This window comes from Chelonoidis abingdonii, chromosome 18 (assembly GCF_003597395.2).
Source record: "Chelonoidis abingdonii isolate Lonesome George chromosome 18, CheloAbing_2.0, whole genome shotgun sequence".
In the NCBI taxonomy this organism is placed as follows: Eukaryota; Metazoa; Chordata; order Testudines; family Testudinidae; genus Chelonoidis; species Chelonoidis abingdonii.
The window spans coordinates 12,968,256-12,994,206 of record NC_133786.1 but is presented as its reverse complement, the minus strand read 5'-3'; the positions used below and the strand labels follow the sequence as shown (position 1 = coordinate 12,994,206).

At 46.0% G+C, this 25,951-nt stretch overlaps 1 protein-coding gene across 1 annotated transcript; it reads right to left on the bottom strand.

Moving 5' to 3' along the window:
- Positions 1 to 1,508: 1,508 nt before the first annotated feature.
- Positions 1,509 to 25,951, bottom strand: TRIM29 (tripartite motif containing 29). The gene is made up of 9 exons (XM_032780813.2): positions 25,097 to 25,951; positions 17,510 to 17,605; positions 15,610 to 15,843; positions 14,986 to 15,184; positions 11,556 to 11,639; positions 8,596 to 8,685; positions 7,234 to 7,335; positions 6,048 to 6,124; positions 1,509 to 2,330 (listed from the first exon to the last, which is right to left on the bottom strand). The coding sequence occupies exons 1-9, from the start codon at positions 25,949 to 25,951 to the stop codon at positions 2,268 to 2,270; spliced, it is 1,800 nt and encodes a 599-aa protein (XP_032636704.1). The 3' UTR covers positions 1,509 to 2,267.

The window sequence follows — 25,951 nt, the reverse complement described above, 5'->3', positions numbered from 1 at the left end:
TGGGGGCCTGATTCTTCTCTCACACTGGGGTAAATCAGGAGTAATTCCACTGAAGTCAATGGTGTTACACCAATGTAGAAAATGATGTGGGCAAGATCAGAATCAGGCCCATCAGAGTACATCTAAAGTAGAGAATATTATCGAGATGGAAATGAGACACATATACACTGGGGCAGGTCTCAGGGAGGGAGAAAGCAGTCAGTTTCCCTTATTATAGACATAAGAGTCTGCAATGATATTCAGCTCTAGAGTTTGTGGGTTGTTTAGATCTGGGGTTCTGGGGATCATTCCTGTCTCCTAACAAATACTCATGAAGGAAGTGGGAGCATTTATCAGACGAAAACAATCAGAGTGCCTTTCAAGATCCCAGACCAGGGACACTTTTTAGAAAAAAGCAACTGTTGTATTTGGAGGAGAAGCCAGGGAAATCCTCTTCCTAAATTACCCCATCCCTGGTATCTAGACAATGCATCACTGCCCCTTTCCCCTGTAGTTTGTCTTGTTGCTTGCTAAACATATTATATTACTGTGCGCTGTTTCCCTAGGTCCATGACTTCGGGACCTCTGTCCCACCCCGCGCTCCTGACTTGAAACAGAGCATGGGCTTATTTTAATATTACACACATGCACACACACTACTCTAGCTTTTTTTCCAAAGCAAACAGATACACAAATCCAACCCCATTCCCACCCAACCTCAGCCTCCTTTTCCCTCCCCAGCCCCGTCCTTTCATTTAAAACATGGATATAAAAGAGGAAGTTTTGTCTGCAGAGTCAGATTAAAAAACAGCACATAGCTTTGCCATGGGGATTAACTACAAAGTAATTTTCAGCAAGCAATAGGTGCGACCTCATTTAACCAGGTGCTGCATGCATGTGTGAGCGGGCCTGGGTGGGAGAAGGGGTGAGCTAGCTGTGAACCTGAGGAAGGCTTGAACTGAACAAGTCATGAAAAGTAGCTGCAAACACTTGCTTCTCGACTCTGCAGCAACTTGTCGTTGTCAGAGAGCCAGGCCATGATCCTGCAATTTGCCTTTAGTTCCCATTGATAGGCACTGCCGTTATAAGGAGCTGAGGGAGCTGAGCAGCAGCAAGCTCTGATGCTCTTGGAGATTTTGCATAGTTACAATGACCCCTCCCTGTTGCCCAGAGGAAAAAGCTAAGTTGGATCATTGGAACACTAATTGCTTCTGCCCTGCTTTCTGGCTGGCAACAGTCACGCGACTGCTCTGTCCAGAGCACAGTCGGAAAAAAAAACCAATCCTGAAATATTACCCTGAACAACAACAACAAAAAATTCCTGATCCAGAAAAAAATAATGGAACCAAAATATATAAGCCAATTTTATTTGCGGGGAGAGGGGGGAGCCCACCTAAAACATCTAATCAATCTTCCATTAGTGGAATGGATTTTCCTTTTCTTTTTTAATTTGAAGCTTTGGCTGGGGGGGCCCGTTAATGGGATGTCGAGCCTTTTTGCCATTGATTGGCAGCCAGCCCAGGGGAGGAGTGACTGGAAGTGGTTACAGTCCGATGCATCTTTGGTGGCCACTGTGAGAGGAGTGGGTGGGACTCAGAGCTCTCCTTAGGGCAGAGGCAGTGTCCACCATGTGGTAACCACTGGACACTGGCAAGGGGAAGTGTCTCCATCGAGAGGCCAAGGATTGAGTGGTTCACAGAGACAGAGCTGCCCTTCCCACTGGGGGAGGGGGGAACGTCTGCAAATTAGGTTTGAGGCAGGTGGATGGAGGAGACAAAGCTTGGCCTGCCAGTTCCCAGGATGACCCTGCCTTGTAGATTCAAAGAGCACTTCAGACTCCAACTTGGCACCTTTCACCAGCTCTACAAATTCATTCAGTGATGACTATGTGGTTGGGAGAGCAGGAAGCACATGGTATGATATTATGGAGGGGAAGGGCTCAGTGCATACCATATCCAAGATCCCACCTTCCCCCAAGCACGTAGGAGGAGTAGAGCAATCTGCTCTGCAGGCAGAGGAGGGTGTTGCAAGACAGGGAATAAGAAATCTACAAGGGTTGTGCTTGTTACAGTTCTCCGGGGCAGCAGAGCTTTCAAGGGAAATATAAAACGGTCCTGGGACTGATTATGAGTTGGGAAAAGTCCTCATTTCCTCTAGCACCGACCACCCTATCCAGCCCCTCCAGAGATTAGAGCAGGAAGTTTAATATAGTAGCAAGTTCATATGTGAAAATTCTTGGTTGGTTCTCCATTCCCGGCACATCTGGCTTTTCCCATGAACAGCGGGATTCAAGGTGCCTCATTTGAAGTTAATCCGTTGCCTTTGTTGACGTAAAAGGGGCGGTGGTGTGACTGCAATGGAGAATTTGGGGCATGTGAATTCAGAGCAGGACTGTAGCTTGCAGTCTGTCCTTGACCTTTGCAAATTTACACTGCCTCCGCCATCTAATTAACCCTCCCACATACCCCTTCCACTCAAACCGTTACATATTAATATTTCCAGCCGTTCTTCTAGCAGAGCGATGCCACCCATTCCCCCTTTTCAGAAACTGGAGCCGCTTGACTTATTCATTGCAAACGTAGCCCTTATTCTCCAGCTGCACACAGACTTCGGGGCAGTTTTGTTCTGAGGCAGAAGATCTACACCAAGTATCTGCATTAACTAAATCCCGTGTGAGCCCTCAAAATAGGACTTAGGGGATGCATGTGTCTGCTGCCAGCCCTCTGGGCAGGGCTGAATTTCACCCTTTGATTTTTGTACGTAGCCACTCATTGTTCGGAACTAAAATTGTTGATGAACTAAAATTTGAATTTATAGGATGCTCACAAACGTTGACCTATGCACTGTGTGTGATGGGTCAGCTAAACTGCATGGTGTTTTTCTGCTCTCTGGCTGGATGACGCAAAGCCCTTAAACGTGACTATAAGGAATAACCATTGTTAAATAACCAGTGCTGTTGTCTGTCCTCAAGTCCACATGTGAATATAGGTTTCTGTGTGAAAAACAGCCGAGCCCTCAAAAGTCCGTGTAAACAAAACCCAGTAATCTTTATGAATGATAAAGGGGCAGGAACAAAGCTGAACTTGAACATGTGTTTTACAAACTTTCCCCTATTCTATTCATTGCTGCTTTTAGTCTGCCACTTCCCATCAGCATCTAACCTAGTCATCCTACTGTTACTGCCTGGATGATCTGGCCATGTTTACTCTTGGGAAGGGTGTGTTGCAAAAAACAACATTGGCTGGAATGAGGGAGCTTGCAGCTCTTGTAAAACACAACAGCCATGTTATGGGTTAGTTGTGCTAGTTGGTTTGCAACCTCTCAGACAAGATCTTCAACTCAGAGCCACCTGTATTGGTAAAATCTACCATGACTTCTCTGCTGTGCATAGCTGCACCAGCTTAACAGGTCCTCTTAATTACCTCCTAGAATGCAGTGCATTGCTTATAGAAATCACCCAAATGCCTCTGCTCCCAACAATGTTGCTGGGCCCTGTGAGATCCACTCCAAAAATATGGTGATCCGGCCAGAATTCTAAGGAGTCCCAAAATGTGAAAACTAGTGCAGCCATGAATAGGCGATAAGCCAGAACACGGGTAAATCAGCAAATCAGCCTTTTCATAGTATAGATCTCTCTGCTTAGCATTGGCCCAATGGGGTAAAAGCAAAGAGAGCCTTGGTTTTACTTCATCATGATATACTGACCTAGATCCAGATCGCATCTTGGGAAGGGTTGGGTAGATCTCTAAAAGGACTGGTTTGGGCTTCTCTCTATTAATCATACCAATTAGCATTGCATACACTGTGCAATGATGAGCATGAGATGGATGAATGGACGTAACATGTCCAGCCAGTCCTGCTGTTCAGCCCACACTTCTAATACCTGCTGTTCAATGCCCTCTCGTGTGTGAATTCCATTTGCTTTACAGCTCCAATTTCCAGCGTAATTAAAGAAAGAAGAAAAGCTTCCCTTTAAATAACTCTCTGCGGGCCAGCAGTTCTGGCCTCCTAGAGCATTGCAGTCTGTTGTGTGAATTAATATTTACAGGCCTTTTAGAAGGTGGATTATTTAAAAACATATTTAAGGCTATTTTAAAAGCCAGATTATTGGCCCAATAGACTGTAACAGCTCCTACAGAGCCACTGCAGTCCAGAGACATGTATCTATTTTGCAACTTTTTAGTGCTAATATATATCATCTGGATTATTTGGTTCAGGTCTATCTGGTGAATATAAGCTATAAAAATAAAATAGCCCCAACTACTATATGCATGAGAAAGAGATTCAGGTGTTTACAGGGGGCGAATCTACCCAGACTCTTGGGGCACTAGTAAGGGTGTTATTTGTGTTAATGGAACTGGACTGTCACAACAAGTCCATGCCCACTGTGGGGCTCACTCCTAGTAGATAGTAGATCTACCCTCAATCTCATCACTCTCAGATGGAACTGGAAATCTGCTTCTCTAGCCTTGCTTCCCCCATTATTATAATATGCTACAGCAGCAACTTTCTGGTCTCCTCTACTGCAGGGATATCTCTTACGGGAACATTTTTTCCCAGCATGCCTTTCTGGGTCTAGTCCTTTAAATTTGGCAGAGCCAAACAGCTGTCACCCTAAAGCAGCCATTTTCCAAGTGGTTGCTGCATTCTTCTCCTCTAGCTGGTAAGTGCTCTTAACTCCTGGTATTTTTTTCCCTTTCTCATTCCTAAGGCGATGGCATGTTCTTACAAATGCATAGTAGTCATTAAAAGATAAACTTTCTTTTGGGAAGGGGAGAAAGAGTTCTTCATGCATTTAATTTAGACTTGCAAGATGCTAAGATATTTCAGTGCTAAGGGAGATAAAGGAACCAGGAGAGAGAGGTTCAAGTAGGTTTTTATGTGATCACTTGTCTTGCTAAGGACTTGTTAATCCAGTATGATTTTTATTTTGGAATTAAATAAAATGGCCTTGCACCTTCTGTAGTCTAGTGTTTCTGATTACTGTGAGTTGAGATATTTGGTGTTTTTTGTGAAGTCCCAGGTCCTGGAGTCAGGCAATTACCTAAGAATCTCTGCTTTGGGTTTTTTTTAAAGAAAAGCCTCTAGCCAACTACAAAGGCTCAAAAAGCAGAAGGCAAGTAAAAAGAACCAGCCCACAAATGTACTGTTTTTAAAATCTCTTGAGTTTTGGATGGCCTGGTTTGTGAGATTTCAACACATGGGATTGATAATACTGGTGGTAGTTTAGACAAGGGGGAAATGGGTGCAAAACATGACCACATGGATCTAGGAGTGTGTTATGTAATCATTTATACCACTCCAAAGTGGTCATAAGGTACAAAGTAGCAATGAATTGAGCCCACTTTTCATAAAGACTGATCCTTGATCAGTGATACACCCCATCAGCCTTCAAGACTCTGTGAATAATATGTGAAGTGGTCTTACATTATGGTCTGTGGTGTGCAGACTCCACAGTATGTGTTTTCTAGGCACCATAGATCACACTTATAATAGGTGACCCCCATGCAGATAACAGTAATATTGCAGAGTCTAAACCAGTGGTTCTCAAACTTTCGTATTGGTGACCCCTTTCACACAGCAATCCTCTGTGTGTGACCCCCCACTTATACATTTAAAACACTTTTTAGTGTATTTAACTCTATTATAAATGCTGGAGGCAAAGCGGGGTTTGGGGTGGAGGCTGGCAGCTCGCGACCCCCCCATGTAATAACCTTGTGACGTCCCTGAAGGGTCCTGATCCCCAGTTTGAGATCCTCTGGTCTAAGCGACTCTGGCAAAGTCTAGAATGGAGCAAATTTCCATTTAAAGCCCCAAAATTAAGATTTGAAATGGGGTTAAACCAAAACCCTGCAGCCAAACGTTTCTGAGCCATGGGAAGGTTTGGAATCCGGTCTGAACCATACAACTCTGCCCATCTCTCAATGACACAGAGTTTTCTATGAAAAATAAGAAATTCTATCACTGGTGAAACACCCCTATAACTCCCAAAGTCCTGGGTGCTCCCACAGCAGTTCCTTCTCTTGCTGGAGCCCCATGAGTGCACAAGTCCAGGTCTTATTACTTACCAGCATGGACTGCTTGGAGGATTTCCATGTCTGCGGCTGCACCTTTGTAGCTTGGTGTCTCACTATTGCAGGGTAAGCTGTGACAATGCAAAATAGCTAGTTAGGAGCAGTGATAGGGTCATGATCTGGTCTGTGTAATACTCTTTCTTGCAAGCACCATCGCAAATTACAGAATTAGATAATACACATAGGTAGGAGTCATATAGTCTACGACCGAAATGCTGCCACTTCTGGGGTGGATTGCAGCCCCTATTAGAATGGTGGCACCACCATTCAACAGTTCAGGGGAAAGGAGTGGAAAAAAACCTATCCAGTTAGAATGTCAGGGGAATTTATGGAGGCAGAATATCATTAGGTAAATTAAAGTTAGGCCAAGATACCAGACTAATTGCTCTAACTCTTACAAAGAATGCAAAGGGATCTTTAATTACTGCAAAAAATCAAAACCTTGGGTTTACAGCTTCACTGAAAGATGGCATTCCAGCAACCCTAACCATAGCTTTCATCCTGAGCTGTCCTGTTCATATATTGGCCAGGCGTGACCGTGTTTAGCAGGAATTGATGCAATCACAACTCTTGGCAGTAGCCAGTGAGGAGGAGAGGGTGAAATCCTGGATCCAGTGAAGTCTGAGGCTAGGATTTCACCCTAAAAGTGCATGCTCCTCTGTTTTCATTGATGGGGATAACACTTTTCATCAGTAGATCTCAAAGTATATCAGTATCCCCATTTTACAGATTGGGAAACTGAGGCATGGAGCAGGGAAGTGACTTGCCCAAGATCACCCAGCAGGCCAGTGGCAAAGCCAGGAACTAGAACCCAGGTCTCTTGGGTCCCAATCTAGTGCTTTATCTACTGGGCAACACTGCCTCCCACATTATTAAGTTAGTAAAGGGTCTCCATTAGGATATTACAAGGAGGTGTCAATGAATGTCATTCACTAGAATCACTCCCTCCCTCCCCCACACCACTGCCCATAAGCATTAAGCTACTCCCATAACCAAGCCAGAATGAGTGTTTGGGGGTCACATGTGTCATTACTCCAGGCTGCCTTTCACAGGGGGAGCAACAGATAATGGGATTAAACACCCCCCTCAGGTCAGTCACTACAGACTGACCCCTGAATGGTGGAGTGGAAGGGGCAGATAGGGAGAAGTATAAAGCTGCTAAATCCCCAAAGCCCCGTACCAGTCTTAGTGAAGAGGGTTCCATCCGACTGTTTGCTGAAGTCACCAGGTGAACTTTGCCCTATCTGGGAGAACTGATATGGCATCTTAGTTCCACTGCCCACTGGAAGAGAAAAGAGCTTATGTTACTTCGTGATGTTGCCTTCCAGGGGTAAAAGTCCTTGTCTGTGTAATCATCAACCTGTATAATGGCCTGGCACCTGCTGGGCGAGGGAACTGAGCTCCCTGGGAATGCAAACAAAGGACTGATAATTACCCAACAGCTATCTCTGTTTAGTTTTAACGGATTCTTAACGGCCAGAAACGAGAGGAGGAGGTGGTGGTCTGGATTTTAAAAAGTTGCCTAGGGATCTGACATCCTGACCTTTTGGGGGGACTTTGAAAACCTCAGCAGGACCCAACAGAGGAAGGGGAAGGCCAGGGCTGCAAATGCGGGAGTAGGTATGAGGTGGCAAGGCTCAGTGAGAGAAGGTAGACGTTAGCAGAGTGTTTGTATGGTCTCAAAGTTCTGCATAGGGAGGGAAGAGTCTTTTTGCCGAGAAACCGCTGCGCATGTGTGATGTGGAATGGATGGTGCTGGCACCAGCCCTAATAAACCAGTGTGCCACAAACTAGAATCACTAGGCAGACTCCAAGTTTACCAAAGCTCCTTCACCATCAGCCTTTGGAACCCTGGGCAGTGCTCAGTGAAGTCATCGGGAGTCCTCACCAGGCCTTTGTATCAGGCCCTTGCTGCTGAGAGGAGTCTGATGGCAGAGCATGTGGTAAAAAGGAGACCATCCTGCTAGCTCATGGGTCACACAGACAGGGCTATGAGAGAATGCTACAGAAAAATGAAGAGAGACCTAAGGAGAAGGGCCAGTGTTTAGTCTGGTAGTACCAAGGGACCAACTAAGAACAGGAGCCAATTGTGCTAGGTGCTGTACAAACATAGTCTGTGCCCCAAGCTTTCAATCTACACAAAACAGAGATGAGAGGAGAAGCATGGTCATATGTAAGCCACAGGCCTGAGACTCAGGAGGTCGGCATTCTGTTCCTGTGTCTCCCACAGACTGCCTGCATGACTTTGGTCAAGACACTTCATCTCTTTATGCCTCGGTTCCCTATCTGTAAAATGGGAATAACAATATTTCCTACCTCCCTTTGTCTCTATTTGGATTATAAGGGGCAGAGACTCTCGCTAACTATGTTGAGCACAATGGGGCCCTGAACCTGATTGTAATGTAGATGATGATGATATAAACCAAATAGAAAAGGTTCAAATAGTGAGCTAGAGCTGCCCTAAAAGGGCAAGGGTGGAGAAACAAAGGAGGTGGAGGAGGTAGAAAATGGCGAGAAGCCCTGGCACAGGTGGTAGGAATACCTTTCATTGAGAAAGCAGGGTTACCGACGCCAAGTGTCTCCTCTGTGGTTTGGAAGGAGGAATATTCCCATGCTCGGTTGTTGAAATTGGCTGCAAGACCAGAGAATCCAGTTCAGCAATCCGCTCCTGATGACCCACACCTAGGCCTGTGCCCTGGTGTTGCTCCACTAACAGTCCTCCTGACAGACTTAGAATCAGAACCAGCATGGTACAGGTGAGGTTAAAGCAAGCTAGAGGGCTCGGTCCAAGCCGCAAAAGAATTGTCCATCTGTTCTTTTCACAATGCCCTGGGTGGGAGAGGAAGGGCGGCTTCTCTCTCCCTCTTTCTGAGCAGTGTGAACAAAGCTCTGTCAGTGTAACAAAAAGCCATCATCAGTTACATTAAGCTGCCCACTCATGCTCTTTCAGCATGATTATCTTGCAGAGATATCTGCAGGGTGAGGCTGGGACTCTGAACATGAGACACGTGTAATAGGGAAAAGTTTCTTGCATACACACACACACTCTCACTTCACCTCCACAGCTTGTGCTTCAGGGTTTCCCCAGCACTTGCTGCAGAGGTGTGGGTTTCCGCTGCGTACCTCTCTTCCAAGCTACCAGGCACCGAGGCCATATGCAAAGAGGAAAGGAGCCAGATCTCCAAGGGTGGCATCTACTGCCACCCTGTGGGCTGCTCTCATTTTAGTATTTCCATTCACGTTCCTTTCACGTGCTGTAGCTGCAGCATCTGCACCGCTCCCTTGCAAAGCTCACCAGATACAGGGACAAGTAACCTCTCTGTTCCAGCTTTTCAGTTGTGGGCAGGTGGTTTAAACAGACAGCGAGCTGCCCCTTGCTAGATGAGGGGTTGAGATGGCCACAAATGACTGATTTGCAAATGAATCCGACTTCAATAACTTTTGACCACATCTCTCTCTAGTGTCCACTAGGATTACTTCGCACTAGCTGGTATGGCAGCCTGTCATGTATGGTACTGTGGGGCCATCAGATTAAGCACTGCACACTTGCTTCCTTGTAGTACATCCTCTAGATAGACCTCTCACTGCTAATTTGTATATGCACTAAATCATTTGCTTTAGAGAGTGGTGTGTGTGGAACAGGCTGAGAGCCAGGAATTTCTGACTTCGAATTCTAGTGCTGACACTGACTTTGCTATGTGACCTTGGGCAAGTCATTTCACCTTGCTTGGTTTCCCCATGTGGAGCATAACACCCATGCCACAGGGATCGTTGTGAGGATTTTTGAGTTAGTTACTGCTGCTAGAGCAGGAGTTCTCAGACTGGGGGTTGGGACCCCTCAGGGGGTCGCGAGGTTATTACATGGGAGGTTGCAAGCTGTCAGCGTCCACCCCAAACCCCGCTTTGCATTCAGCAAATATATAAAAAAGTGTTTTTAATTTCTAAGGGGGGTCACATGCGGAGGCTTTCTATGTGAAAGGGGTCACCAGTACTACAGTTTGAGAACTACTGTGCTAGAGGGCTCTGAAGCAGATGACTGTCCCTGTATTTAGCAAGTGCTAAGGGATTGCCTAGGGTTCCCAGTCACAAAACCCCTATTGGCAAAGACCTCCCTCTGAAAACTAATTGAGGAGAGTGTAAGGGCCCCAGCACTGCATCAAGAGGGGTGTCTGTTCAAATGCAGGGAGAGATGCACTGAGACGGGTATCGAGGGGATGTACAGGTTTGATAACTTGCTGTGAAGTTGTTCATTATTAGGAATAGTTGTTTGGGATCCAGCTTTCTTTCCTGTTCATGAATCCTTTACGAACCAGTCTTGTTGTCTGCAAACAGCTTTACTACGTGTAACTCTTTGCTGAGATCTTTGGGCAAACCATTTTCAAACCCCCCTGTCTTTTGGGAACTATTCACTTTCTGACTCTGTGCTATTGATTATTCTTCATAGTAGGTGATTTGTTGCCTAAATTACATGGTCTTGATTTTGTTCCTCATTGGCTGATTAAAACAGAACGAGCAAATGATTGAGAGCAAATACCAACTAAGGAGTAGCCTTGTTAGGGAATGAATCCCTTGTTCTCATGCCAATCAGGGCACTCTTAGGGCAGCAGCTGCTTCTCCTACAGTGTGTACATGAAAATAACAAACCAACAAGGGGTGGCTGAGGTCATTGGTGTGAATTCCAACCATGGCTCTGCAGCATTCAGCCAGCTCTGTGCACTATTAACCTGTAAATCCCATCTGGTTTATTAACGTGAATGTCTCATTGACTTCAGTGGGACAGCTCTGAGTAGTAAACACTGCTCCCTGTAGCGTTTGTAGAATCCGGTCCATAATGTCTTTTGCACTGTAATATGTCCACCTACTAATGCAGGGGATGGATAACATGACCAATGGTATTCAGTGCAGTTCTCCATACGAGAGGATCAATCTATTCAGCGAATGGAGCCGTGATATGCCCAGTGTTCCCCAGCAATCCCTTGGCAATGCTGGGAGTAGATCCCAAGTCTACTGAGCTTTCGTACATGTTAGCAGGTTGAGGTAAAGAGCTCAATCTGCTAACTCATGTTAAATCTTCAGACTGCCCCGTCTTCACTAGGGTTTTGCCTCATGTTGGCTAAGACAAGGTCAGAGCACACATTTGTCTGAGGGAGACAAGCCCTGAGCCCTTCTGGGCTCCTCCGGGCTTTGCACTGAAGCACGTTAGCATTCAAAGCCAGTTACCCTGGACAGCACTTTGTCTGTTGCACTGTTTCAGAGGGTGCAAAAATGTCTGTTTTTTTAGGCTAGACAGAGAACACGGGGCCAGATCCAGACCTGGCATGAACACTATGAAGGGGCTGAATTTGCCCGATTCCAGGAAGGTGATGTGAAAAGTAAGCAGTCAGAGGAAGCAAATTACAAGTCATACGTTGCATCTCTGAGTCATGTGCGCCCTGCTTTGTTTAAAGGCAGCCCTGCTGTGGACAGACAGAGAGCTTGAGAGAGAAGGGTCAGTCACGGTACCTTTTGGAGTCAGGAACATGGAGAATCTCTTCACATTGTCAGGCTGGCTCCACTCGTAGTTATTGAGCATGTAGCGGTGATCACCTGGAGGAGCAGAGCAAAGTCTGGGTCAGCAGGAGGTAGGATTGGAAGCAGCAGAGGTGAGGAGTGGGTGGGATTGGGCAGCACAGGTCAAGGCTTTCCCCTTTGGCCTTCCTCAGACCTTCAGGGAGAAACCATTTTGCCCTTGCAAGATGGATCCTTTGAAAACAGACTTCCTTAGCTGTGCAACCCCTGTCTAGGGCCCCTTGGAATGCCCTAGGAATGGGGTGAAGCGAGGGTGGCTGTACAGCACAAAGGTATCTAAGTGGATTTGACTTCAAGGTCAAAGGCAGTCTCATCCCTTTTGAAGTTAGTGGCAAAACTCCCATTAACTCCATTAGGCTCAGGATTGGAGCCGCTGTCTCAACAGGATCCTGTTGGAAAAGTTGTCTAATAAAGACCTGTCCCTGGCAGAATTTACATTAGCCTTTCCTCCCTGTCCTCTTTCCCTCTCCTCTTTCATCCTGCCCCCTGTTCAGAGTTGGCATCATTAATGCATCAAGACTCTGTGCAGAAGGGTCTGTTGGTGAAATTGGGGTCTTAGACAATGCGCTCGTTTGCTATATCAGGGCCTCTCTGACTGCATAGCAACCTCCCCCTCCATCTGCCTCTGTCCTCTTTCCACACAGACTGTGCTCCCAAGATCACTAGTGAGAAGATAGTAGCCAATGTTTTGGGAAGCAGCAGTTCCTCATAGAAGAGGTAGAGGACTGAAAGGGTGGACTCAGCCACTCGATGAACCAGTGCTAGAGATCCCCATGAATGTGTGACAAGAAGCATGGGGCTCGGTGTGACAAAATAAGAAAGTTCCCTACTAGCAGCTTCGTGGATGATTCCCAAAGAGCTGAGAGATGGACAGTAAGTGCCTCCTCACTAGCTGACACTAATGCACAATTCTCCTTGGCATTACACGGATTGGACAGATAACCTGATGGCTCAGGGGAATGGAACTGGAATCAAATCCTTTCACTGGTAGGTCAAAGTCTCAAACTGGGCCATTACTGGTGGTAGCTGAGAGTTGTTATCCGCTAGCAGGCATCTAGAGAATGACATGCTAGTTTTGGGGTGCATTGGGACATGCCCATCAAATGTTCTCCGGATACACTCCTATCCATTTACAAACAAAGGGTTTGATCTGAAGTTCTTGGACGTCAACAGGAAGACTTCCCCTGAGTCAGGTGGGCTGTGGCTCTCACTCAGCGTGTTCACCATGATCACAGGGGAGCCTACTTGGGGATGAGTTGGGTCAGCTTATCTAGTCACGATGCCCCATCTGCCGAGTATCGCGAGCACTGGAATAGCAGAGACCTCCTCTCCGCCTGCAGGCAAATCGCCTGAGAAAAAGGAGAGGAGTCTATGAGGGGGCTGCCCTAAAGTTGAACAGATTGTGTGAAACGAGTCAGTGGGTTCTAAGGCCTGGATCCTTGCCCATGATAGCTGCACTCTCTGAAGAGGGGAGTCAAAATCTGCTTGGGCCATGGAAACTGAATTCCAGCCCCATCTCTAGAGGCGGAGGCCTCAGATCATATTGGTTGGGTGAGGATGTTAGACATTTGGGCCAAGGCTTATTGAGAGAGTGAGGAATTAAAATGCTCAGCTGGCTGCTGAACCTGGGTAAATAAAGGACTTTGTTCTCCTGAGCTGTCAGTCTGGCACCTTTTCCGAGCAAAGAATGAAGTTTGTTGCTTGGATCTAACTGCACATGAGAAATGTACCGTCTGCATTGAATTAATGAGTCCCCATACAGAAATCCCACTGATCAAGAAGGAGCAACACTTTACAGAAGCTGACATGTTATAACCCAATATAAATTTATGTCCACCTGCTATCCATGAGCACCTGTATCATCAGCTAGTACAGTTTCCGTCCGTGTGAGATTTCCTGTGGCCTCCAGTTTAACTCTCCCTATAGTAGTCAACTCTTTACCTAAGGGGATTCCAGCTACCCAGAGATCTGAACAGCTGAGTAAAATGCATTGCAGTCAGTTAGAAAGAGGCTCCCTACTTAAACCCCTTGTTTAAAACAGCCACATCACAACTTTGGGGCTTGGGCATTTCCCTTTGAGTGATCTGCTGCACTGGCCAGAAATGGAAACCACTTAAAGATTAGGGATATTTTCTCTTGGGTGCGTAGATGTGGGCTCAAGCGACTGAAATTCAGACCTGGATGTGGAATTGCAAACACCCCATTCTGTGAAGATTTTCAGATCAAGGGGTTTTAGTGTGGCTCATAATAAAGACACATGCAAAAAGTTGCGCTGAATTGCAAACAGCTCTGAGTTCTGGAACTGGTTTGGATGAGAAGTGTTGTCAGGCTTAGTCCTAAATGCGCAAAATTGACCCTGTGCAAAGAGCCAGTACAAGGCTTACGTGCCACTTATATCTGACTTCAGCCATGTTGTGAGGCCTTGAGTGGCGTATGAGCCTTCTGCTAGCTCTCTGCAAAGAGATGACTTTCACCCAATGTTTAGTTTGCTAATTGCATTGGTTTGACTCTTACGTTAGCGAATAGAGATGTGGTTTATTTGCTCTGATTTATTTTTGCCGTATTAAAACTCTCAGGATGCTGCTTGAATGTTCTGCCTCTTTGCAAGACTATTAAGCAGGCACCTGTTATAACAACAAGCGGAGTCTCTTTGGAGACTGATATTAAACAGGTTTCAGTCCACTAATATATTATTTCTCCCAGTGAAGTTTTTAAACAATGAAATATCAAATGGGTTGCAAGTGAGCTTGTTGGGTTGACTCAGAGAGTCTGTTAATTCAGGCCAATAAGTAATTGTACAGTTATTTCCTTGCAGTCACTAGATACAAACTCTTCCGCCTTTCAGTGTAACTGTGACTTGCAGATATGAACGCTGTGAAGAGTTTTTGGATTACCTAAAATAACTTTTCCCAGCAGTCTGAACACCACTGGACTTGTTAGCCAGATTCTAAGCAGTGTTCACTAAACTATTGGTAAAATTTTCTAAAGTGCCTGAGATTTAAGCATTGCTACAAGCAGTGCTGCAAGGCCTAAGTCACAGATGGCGAAGTCCCATTCTGTGTTACACAGGAGGGCAGACTAGATGATCCCAATGATCCCTTCTGGCCTCAGAATTTAGACTCTATGAATCTTCAGAAGTGACTCGGAAGCTTACATCTGTTAACCTTTGAGCTCTGACCTGATGGCTGACTTTGTCTCACCTCCTTTGCTGGAGTTTGGGGAATGGGCTGGAAAATTTCAAAGGGGAAAAAAAAAAGGTTAAAGTGTTTTTACAGGGAAATGCTGTGACCTGGAGATGGGGTTGACTCTGGATATGAATAGAAAGCAGAAAGGGGGAGGGAGGAGCAGCTCAGGGAAACACTACCGTTCTCCATGTGATTCCTCTCTATGAAGTTCCGGCTGAGGTCTGCCTTGCAGATCTTTTCCACGTGTCTCATGCAGACGTTCAGCAGATCATCCCGGAGGAGCCCCATCGATGGGCTCATGGTGTCCCCATCCAGCAAGACGCTGTAAGTCGGGAGAGACGGCGGGGCAATATAGTTCCTCATCATTGCGCCAAATTCCTGCCAACCGGAAGGTTTGGAGGTTAAAGTACCGAGAGGTGAGGATGCAGGGGAGGCTAGGGAGGTATTCGGGTACAGAAGAGGTTAAATACAATGGGGATTAGGGTCATGAGGAGGCTGGGGGATGTTAGGTTTCATGAAAGGTATCGGGGTCAATCAGTTAAGATTATGCATCACTCTTAGGCAATACAGTACCATGTGAACTCCCTCTGATCATTGAAAACCTTGGATACCCTGCTTAGTTAGCTGATTCCTGCTTACGTCAGGGGTATGTCTCCCAAAAACAGTCTGTAACATTTCACAGCAAGATTGCCAGCCAGTGTAAATTGACCCCGTTCTGTTATGCTGTGTGGCTCATCTGCCCATCAGAGGTATCCCTTTCTTAGTAGAAACAGGAGTGGAGGAAAGATACAGCCTCGATTTACCTGCAGAAAGAGCACCGAGTCACTGATCTGATGTATCTGCTCCCTGGTCTCTTTGTCCTCCTGCAGCAGCTTTGCCCTCTCTTCTAGCTCCTCCACGATTTCTTTTATATTCTCCACTGCGGTCTTTTCCCTCTGGTCCAGGGCAGCCTTCACCTCATCCCGCTGCTTCTCCAGGTCGCGGACCAGCTCTTTGTAATGCTGGTCCACAGTAGCTTTCTCGTTGGTGGTGAAGTTCTAGTGGGGGGATATAGAAGGCACGTGGCATGAGGCGCTCGGACCAGGGACTCCAGCAATCCAACACAATCACAATGTATGTTCAGGAGGCAGACACCCCTCCCCAGCACCTCCAGCTATTCCACACATGGGCAGGCCCCTTCATCCCATTAGGCAGCGTTTGTGCATGCAGATCCCCTAGTCTATCAAAATGCAAGCTGGAGATGCTGAAATCCTAGGCTGTGTCTGGAGAAGTGTAGCATGGAGACGTCTTAGTAAGTTCTCTGGGCTAGGGACCCTGCCTGTGTTTGTGAAGCACCCAGCAGTGGCCCTGACCCTGGGTGGGGTTTCTGAGTGCTACTGCAAAATAAAGATTCATCACTGTCACTTAAAGGGAATGGTTTACTAGAGTGAAACCCTTGGGACTGAGGCTTAGGGGGTGACAGAGCATTCTCAGCAGCCAGTCCATGGGAGCAGAGAGCCTACTCTAAGGTCTGGCCACACTAGAAAAGTTACATTGGTATAACTCTGTTTGCTAGGGTTGTGTTCTACCAGCATGGCTATAGCGGTATGACTTCTAGTGTGTATGCAATTATACTGAGATAGCTTATATACACTGCACTAAGATGCACCCCTATAAGCAAGTTTGTACTGGCATGAATATGTCCACACTTGGAGGGTTTTTGCCATGTTAACTATGCCAGTGTAGTGACAGTAGCAAACATTTCCAGTGTAGACAAGCCTATGTCCCTTGGACTTTTAAGAGAGTCCTAGGTTCTGAAGTGATACGTGAAAATAGGACCTGGGCTCCTAAGTCACTTAGGCCCAGGTCCTCAGTAGTATTTTGGTGCCTAATTCCTACTGAAACCAATGGAATTACCTAAATACCTTTGAGGATTGGTCCTTTGGCCCTTTTGAAATTGTGTCCCAGAATGACCAAGGATAGCCCCATGTTCAGGCCCAGGCTTTCTAGCTTGGCTTCCCAAAATAATATTAAAGGAAAAAAGAAAATCAAGGTACAGTTGTGGAAGGATTGAGAGAAGGCAGGATTTCTTGTTGACTGCACATACTTTGTTGGGCCTGGTGTCCAGGTAGGGTGTGAATTATGTTGACTGATATTTACGTTGGTCCCCTCCTATGAATGTAGATATACCAGTATAAAGGTGCCTATACCAGTATAGCTTATTCCCTTTCTCATACAGAAATAAGCTTTAGTAGTATAAGGCACATTTCTATTGGTTTTAACTTGATCTGTATTGCAGGGGCTGAATTATTTTAACTATGCCAGTATAGCTGAGCCAACCCAACCTTTGTGTATAGATGAGCCTTTCGTGATGATTGCTGGATAACTGGATGGAGAGAGAGCACCAGTAACCCCAGGCAAGGAGGTAACAAGGATAGTCATCTAGCAAGTCCATCTTGTGCGTTCTTGGTCTCCTGCAGGGTGTGTCATGTGAGAACTGCAGCGGACACGATTCTCCCAGACTTAGAATGAGTGTGGCTGATCAGATGATAAGAGTAGAGTGGAGGGAAGGAGAAATGAGAGTGATGTGAGAATATGAACGGGAGAATCAGAGCACAGGAAAAGGGGGGAGGTGAAAGGGGGTTAAAGTGTGAAAAACAGCGGAAAGCATGTGGGTGAGAAGGGGAAAGTTGGGGAAAGCCGAAGAGTATGTCCCATCCTCACCTTGATGCGATCCTTCTCTTTTTGCCACTTATCCACTTCATCTTCTACCTCTATGATCTTCAGCTGCAGCTGCTCCTTCTGCAGTGAGAGCTCAGCCTGTGGGAGGGAGGAGAGGGTGAAACCTGTGAAATCGAGCAGCGTATGGCCTACTTAAAAGAGAATTTCTGCTTTTACTTATGCATTTGGCCCTGAATCATAATGGCTGGGAGCTACAGGCTCCTGGCACCACTTCAATGGATATCATATACTGGCAGCTGGAAAAGATCCCAATGTCTTCAGTTGGGTCAAGAGATATGGCTTCCTAAGCAAAAGAAGCAGCAGAATTTCCTGACTGGGAAGGGTAGGATTGCAAATGGTACTGCTCTTAATCATGCTGGAGTCATTAGCTGGAGGGCAAAGAGGCTTGTTTCAAAATTCAGCTGGGTATGAAATGAAGGGCCCAACCCAGGGCGTGTTTGTGCAGCAGTAGCAGTTTTCATGTAATTATGGAATGACGTTTGATTAGTGTTGCAACTGGGGATGACGCCCCCAGCAGGAATTCTGTTGAGACAGGACTGTGGATTAATGTGCTCTGAGTCTAGGGTTTTAATGTTCTGAGAGAGCTGGGTGAAAGCAGTAAAACAAAAAAGGGGGTGGGGGTGACTGGGAACATTTGCTTGGTCTAAATCAGCAAGTTTGCTTTGATACATTCATGAGTCCTTTTTACTGGCTTCCCACGAACATTTGTACAACTGATTTATTTGTCAATGAGGATGTTCATGTAAAGAGAGAGAGAGCCCAAATACCCATGCAATTACGAGTTGTGTAACCCATCTATCAGTGTTTGCCGTGTTTCCCTCCACATTCTGTCCTCGAAGAGTGAGGATGGTCTGGTTCCCACCTCTAGAGCCTAGCTCAGGTTGTAGTGATATACATCTTGAGCTCTGGAGGTCCCTGGTCCAATCCCTGGGATTGGCCAAGATGGGTGACAATCATCTTTGCACAGCATAGTGAATTGCATCAGGAGAATTTGCGTGACTATTTCAAGGTCTTCCACTTCGGGGTAATAAGGCTGGGTTTACACTATAATTGTAACTAGGTCAGGGAATCTGGATATAATGCTGGTTTGCTTACAATATCATTCAGTTGTGTCGTATCCCATACTTAAGCTAAAGCTAGTTTCAAAGATCCAAAGTACCTTTAACTCTTGCTGGCTACACTGGCAGCTGGGATCACTCACTATGTGTGTAACCCACTCTGTCCCTGTTTATGGGGTACTTGGGCCCCACAGAGGCGATTGAGCTGCTACAGCCATGGTTAACAGAAGTAGGTCATCTAGCTACTTCTAGCAATTCCAACCACATTGTAAGTAGGTTCCCTATCTTAATTATAGCTGTAGCATAAGTAGGGTCTAAAGGTTTCGGTCATCCAGTCATGTAGTGGAAAGAGTACCATGCGACTTAAGAGATTAGCTGCACAACATAAAGAATGCACACAGCAGAAAGTCAGCCAAACAAGCGCAACCAAGCTCAAGCCAAGGAAATCTATATACTAGGTTCTTACACTTCTGCCCATCACCATAGTATCAGAGTGCCAGCTTGAGCAAACTGCAGCAGCTTTTAAGACCCATTGGTTCAAACTGTCCCTCTTTAATAAGTCTCTATTTATCAGGGAAAACATAATTTACCAGGTTTTTTTCCTATTGCCCCATCCAAAAAAAATAAAAATGCAGCCACTCCAGTATAGCTAAGTGAAGTTAAAAGTTGCATCCCTGTTTCTCCCACGAAATCTCGCTCAGAACAATCTTTGCACGTTGGTGTCTGTGATCCTCTAAACCATTTTACGGTTCCTAGGTCTGGGAAGGCTCCTTTGGGCTGTTGGACTGTGACTACCAACATAGAGCCATATCCCAGATTTCCAGGTGTACAGAGGTTGGAAAGCAGACATAAGCAGGTTGAGTGGCTGGGGAAAGGATGTGTCTGGGGCTTGTTCACTGATTAGCTCCAGCTAACATACAATGAGAGGAAGAGGGAAGGTGGATTGCCTCAGGAAAAGATACTATGACAATGGGGGGTGGGAAATATTGATATATCTAAGATAGAGGAGATTTTGCTGGACCTCATAGCTGGAAGGTGAAGGGATGAGACTCAATTCCTTGATTTGTCTTTAGGGAATAGGTTACCTGGAGCAGCCTATGCTGGAACAGTCCCTGACCACGTAGCAGTCTTCCTGAAGGCTTTCTTTCTCTCCGTCATGCTGTGCAATGTCATATAGAGGGCACAGTCAACCATTAGTGCAAAGGTGGAACACCATGGGATGCGAACCCTTTGGATCCAAGCCCCCATTATCCTCTAATAGCCAGCCCAAATTCAGAACTGAGACTGAACAGCAAGGGGTTTTCACAGACAGCCAGGCCTGTGAGGTTACCTTCTGGTAGCACTGAATGGTTAGTCAAGGAAAGAGTTGCATTATGAAGGTGGTTTTCTCGTAAGGGTTACTGGTATCATTTTCAGGAACAAGATCTTGGTGGTGTGGCTGGAAAGCAAGTGACAGTGCGGAGAGGTTTAGGTCTGCAAGGCATTATGGCTTTCTTTGGAATGGATGGACTCTTTCTGGAGGGAGGAGGACTGAATAGAGAGCACTGTCAAGAGAACTGAAGCTGATGGATGAATGGCAGTGATGATGATCCTGAATTTTGATGACACTTTTTGTGAAAATGGATCCCTATAGGATTCCCGCAATTATTACTAGTTCACTGTATAAGTTTTATAACCATCGCTGCCTCCAGCACTGAAATGCAGCTGCCTCTGGGGTGGAATGAGGCAGATGTTTCAACAAGAAACACTTCTCTAGAGGGTGACCAGATGTCCCAGTTTTATAGGGATAGTCCTGATTTTTGGGTCTTTTTCTTATATAGGCTTCTATTACCCCCCACCACCCTCGCCCCAATCTTTCACACTTGCTGTCTGGTCACCCTACTTCTCTATGATTTAGCGCAAGAAACCATTTTTGATGTAAATCATACAGGCAATTTAGGTAGCCAGAATCTAAATATTGTAGTTTTCCACACCAGATATGGCACCAGGGCCAAGGGCAGATGGGAAAGTTTATGAAGACACTAGCAAAAGACAAGGAAGATGCAGATTAAATCAAGTGGATTGGTAGCGGGGGATGGGGGTTGGTAACTGAAGCAAATTAGAGTACTCTGGGGAGAGGTAATTTATAAAAAGGATGGAAGATGCAAAAACTGTTCACAGAAAAGAACAGGGAAAATAATCTAAAAGTAAGCTGGGAGGTAGAAGGGATAGAGAAGGAAATTTGAATGCAGCATAACTAGTGACAAGAGAATTAAAAGATCTGAAGACAAAAGTCCCAGTTCATTAGTGGGTAAGAACATCAGAGTAGCCACACTGGGTCAGACAATTGTCCGTCTAGCCCAGTGTCCTGTCTTCCGACAGTGGCTAATGACAGGTGCTTCAGAGGGAATGACCAGAACTGGACAATTTATCGAGTGATCCATCCTCTGTTGTCCACTCCCAGCTTCTGACAATCAGAGGTGTAGGAACACCCAGAGCATGAGGTTGACTCCCTTGCCATCTTGGCTAATGCCATTGATGAATCTACTCTCCATGAGCTCATCCAATTTTTTTTTGAACCCAGTTATAGGTCTGAATATATCCAGAGGGTTTGGGCAAAGGTGCCTCTTGGCTGCCTTTATCCTGGGGCTACCTGGGAGGCCAGTTTAGCATCCAGTGCAAATTAAAGCACTCAGGGCTGGCTTAAATTCCACTCAGCTGCTTGTGGCCCAAAGAGGCTATTTTGGCAGCTGGGAATAGCCAGAGCACAGTGATGTTCCAGCCACCCTCACACCAATGCATAGGGACAACCTTACAGGAGGGATTTTTAGGGTCTCATAAAGACATTATGCCAGCTCCACACTACTTAGGGAAAATTCCTCTGTGATGGGAGGCTTCCTCAAGGTCCAGATCTATTGGCTTTGTTCTCATACTGCTCAACTTTTTCCAGTAGTTTAAGAACCAAACAGTGAGGGATTGGATCAAGTTTTCCCTCCCATAATAGTCTGTGGAATGCCAAGTTTGGAGAACCCCTGCTCAGGTTACTCCAGGCCTCATCTACATTGGTGAATTACATTGGTGAATTTGGCCCTGTGACTATAACTGCACCAGCACAAAATCTTAATGGAGAAACAAAGTTGCTCTAAGCAATGATTTGCAGCAGTGCAGCTTACCCAGCCTTTAGGCTGTCAATAACTACACCACTGCAAGATGTGCTGCCCTCGAATAGAGTCTGCATTAGGATCACATCTAGAATAGCAGCAAAACTTCTCCAGTGGCTGAAACCTCCAGTGTACACCAGGTCTCAGACAAGCCAAACCAAAACATCACCTTACATCAATGGGGGAGGGAAAAAAGTGCCTCCATTGTGTATATCAGTGATTTGCTCTGTAGCAGACAGCCTGTAACAATACAGAAAGGGCACTAAGTAGAAGCACCCCAGACCATCAGAATGAATAGTCAACTTCAAAGCCTTGTTCGCTCCATTTAAAGCCACTTTGTTGAAATGAGCAACGCCCAGTTCCAGTCACTTGAATGTCAGTTCTCAACCACTTCATTAAACCTGCTGTACAATGTAAACTTTTCCTTAAAGGGAAAAGAAAAAAAAATCAAAGCACTCTCCACTAGGTCTGATCTGACATGCAGAGTATGAAGGCTAGGGATGGACGGTAATGCGATGTTATTTACAGATGGGTGGTGGTTGGGTATTTCTGATACTTTCTCGTTTGAAAACAGGCCTGCAAAACTGGTTGTGAACTGAGTCTCTTTTTAAAATGCCGGGTGTCATCTGTACTGCAGAATTCTCTCGGCGAATCAGTTTTGTATGTGAGCATTTGCTATCAGCAGCCACCATTTGCCGATATTTTGTACTGCTATCTTAGCTTTATGATTTGTTGCTTTTTTCAACAGCCTGGCCCTGAGGATGTGTTACTGTTTGTTTAAATCTGTAGGAGGAAACTAACCAGGAAGGGTGCCTTGGGGAGGATTTAAGTGGATACTCTGCAGTGTAGCAGAGGGAAAGACAGGGAGAGGCAGCATGGTTTGGTGGGTGGAATGCTAGCCAGGAGACCAGCGTTCAGTTCCCTGCTCCACCACAGACTTGCCTGTGTGATTTTTGGGCCAGTGACTTTGTCTGTCTGTCTGCCGCAGTTTCCCATCTGTAAAATGGGGATAATAACATTGCCCGACCTCGCAGGAGCGGTGTGAGGGTAAATGTATTAAAAAGATTGTGAAGTGCTCAGACCCTATGGTCAGGGGATTGTATAAGTACCTACGACAAGGAGAACACAGCTGGGTATGTGACAGGTTGGTGCATCTTACCGTGTTCTCAGGCATTCAAAGCAATCAATAGGATCAAGTATAACAAGAAAGAAAAATAACCTTGCTGCAAGAGTCCCATGTATTTGGGCTAAATCTCAATGGATTCCAAGGAAGGAGAATCCCTACAAACTTCCCTTGTTGTCAGATGACGAGCAGCAGAAGGACCTGATTGTATGTGGGAAGCTTCTGACTCCAGTTTGTGGTGGCCTTTTAATTCAAGTTAATTAGCTTCCACCACTCACAAGCCATTATAAATGCTAATATAGATACTCTTCCATGTTCCTTCCTCATTATGGGTCAGCCTAGAGTGCATTAACCAGCACCAGAAACAAATGAGCAACTACAGTTAAACTAATTGATTTCCAATTAATTAAAGTTACAACATGGCCAAAACCTCTAGTGTAGAAAACCTTGTGCATGTGTGTGATTCATATGGATAAACCCCTAAATTCTTTAGGCTTAGCAAGCAGTGGAAATAGCACAGTTCAGGGATGTATTTGAAGTCCTGCTTGATTTCCCCAGGGGCTCAGCTGTGGCACTAATGAGAGCCAAATAAATAGACAAAGACAGATAGGAGAAATCAAATAACATCACTTAAGTCCTGGGGGCGGGGGAAGGCTATCTTGTGCTGCCTAGTTGTGGTCACTTGCTTACAGTCAGGATATTCTAGGTTCATCAAGCAACAGGGAGGATGCAGGGCTGCTGGGAGACCTGAGTTAATCAGAAGAACTAAAGAGAACATGACCGACAGTGTTTTAAGGCAGAGAACAGAGATTAAGCGCGGACCTCCCTGAGATTAGACATGATGTTAAAGGGAACAGAGGCGATGCAGATGCTACAAGGCATCAAATGTAACAACGAGGCATGAAATTAACCTGCAGACTGTGAAAGACCTTCAGGGATTTAGATGGGATTTCTTTATATAGAGAGTTGCTGAGATATGAGCAAACCATCATTTAGGCTGGTTTTAAAAAGCAGCTAGATGAGGACAAAGTTACAAGCAAGACTGCAAACTGTGTAGGAGAGGATGGAGATTAGACAGACTTCCCTGCTGCCTTCTTCAACATTAACATATCTGATCATTCTAGATTCTCTGGAAGTCCCTCTTGCACGCACTTAACTGAAGAGGGTGGGCTGTTTCCTTCTGCTCGGCCTTGGGAACAGTTAAACCAGTTCTCTGTATTTAGTGTCACTGAAGAATTCTCAGCCACTCTGTCCATATTGGCATTTGTATTTTCCTGTTCACCATGGTATCTGAGTGGCTTCCCAATTCTCAAAGGAAGGATGGGTTTGTGCTTAAGGCACAGGAATGAGATCTGGGTTCATTTCCTGACACTTGGCTGTGTGATCTTGGGCAAGTCACTTGATCTTTGTGTGCCTCAAGTCCCCATGTGTAAAATGGGGATAATGGGCCTTTTTCTGTCCTATCTATTTCGATTGGAAGGTCTCTGGGCAAGGACTAACCCATACAGCACCTAGCACAATGGGGCCCTGACCTCAATCCCATACCTCTGTAGTAATCGTACCGCATCCACTCAGTAAACAGACTGAATAAAGGTGGGAAAGTCTTTCTTTAGCCCTTATTTTAGTGAGGCTACTACATTCTCTTGCAGACTCCCTCTCAAATATGATTCCAGCCCTACAAGCTTCTGTACACGCGAACAGCTCAGTGATGATAACACTTTGCATTTACTAGGCAGCTTTTGTCCCAACAAAGAGTGGGCCAGCATTGTCATCTTCACGAGGGAAACTACAAGCCCGGAGAGGTTCAGCCCAACCTTTTCAAAAGTGACCACTGATTTTTTATTTTTTTTGAGGACCACCACTTTTGGGTCCCCAACTGGAGATACTTTGAACCTGAACTAGGCCCTACCTACCTAGGTTTGTGTACCGAAAAACTGAGGCATTCAAAATTTGAGGTTGCTCTTAAAAAATTGGGACCTAAATGATTTGCTCAAGATCACACAGTGAGCTATGGGCACAGCAGGGACTAGAACCTAGGTTGCCCCACACCTATCCCCAAGATCAGCACCTTACTAATATCATCCAGTGCACCGGCAACGTCCATTCCATGCTCCACTCCCAGAGTAAGTAACATTATACTGAGATGTTGTTTGGGATGGGGGGAGTTGAAGGGTGGGAACAGAATGGGAGCTATCCACTATTTAGATGAGTGGAAAGAATGATGGGAACAGGCAGTGGGAAGCGTTACCTCTTTCCCCGATTTCTCAACCTCCACCGTCACTGTGGTGTGGTTCTTGTGCTCCTGGAACATGCAGAGGTAGCAGATGCACATCTGGTCTGTCTGGCAGAACAGCTCCATGGTCTTGCCATGCAGCGGGCACTTCCTGGCTTCAAAGTCCTTGATGGGATCCAGCAGCTGGTGATCCCGGAAAGCAGCCCCCTCCAGATGGGGCTTGAGGTGCAGCTCGCAGAAGGAAGCCTGGCACACCAGGCAGGATTTCATCGCCTTCTGCTTGTTATCGATGCAGGAGTCGCACAGGACCTCCTCCAGCTTCACCCGGGGTCTCGACCCGGGCACTCTGTTGGCCGTGTTGTAGCTAGGTCTCTTCAGGTCCCCTGTCTCCACCAGAGGGAGTGAGGGCTTCTTCAGGTCCCCTGTCTGCCCGCCTGAGTACAATGACCTCCTTCCCTCTCCTTCACTGGAGAAGGTCTTTTTTGACTCTGCAAAGAAGAGTGGTTTCCTCAAGTCCCCTTTGTCTACAAAGGAGATGGGGGGTCGACTCACATCCCCAAGCTGCACCCCAGGGTATGATGGTTTCTTCCCGTCCCCTGAATCCATGCTGAAGTAGGTTGACTTCTTCTCATCAGACTCCACAAACTGGATGATTGGCCTCTTCCAGTCAGTCCCCGAGTAGATGGAGCTCTTCAGTTTCCCCGTCTCAAGAGAAGGACTGCTGGTGCTTTGGGCACCTTCCTTCTCGCCCCCACTGGGACTGGTGGACTTCTTTAGCTCCTGTCCATCTTTCTTAGGGGGGGAAGGACAAGTCACATTTTCTTGGTTCCCAGCCACACCATTGGTCCTTGCAGCAAACCCTGTTTCCAT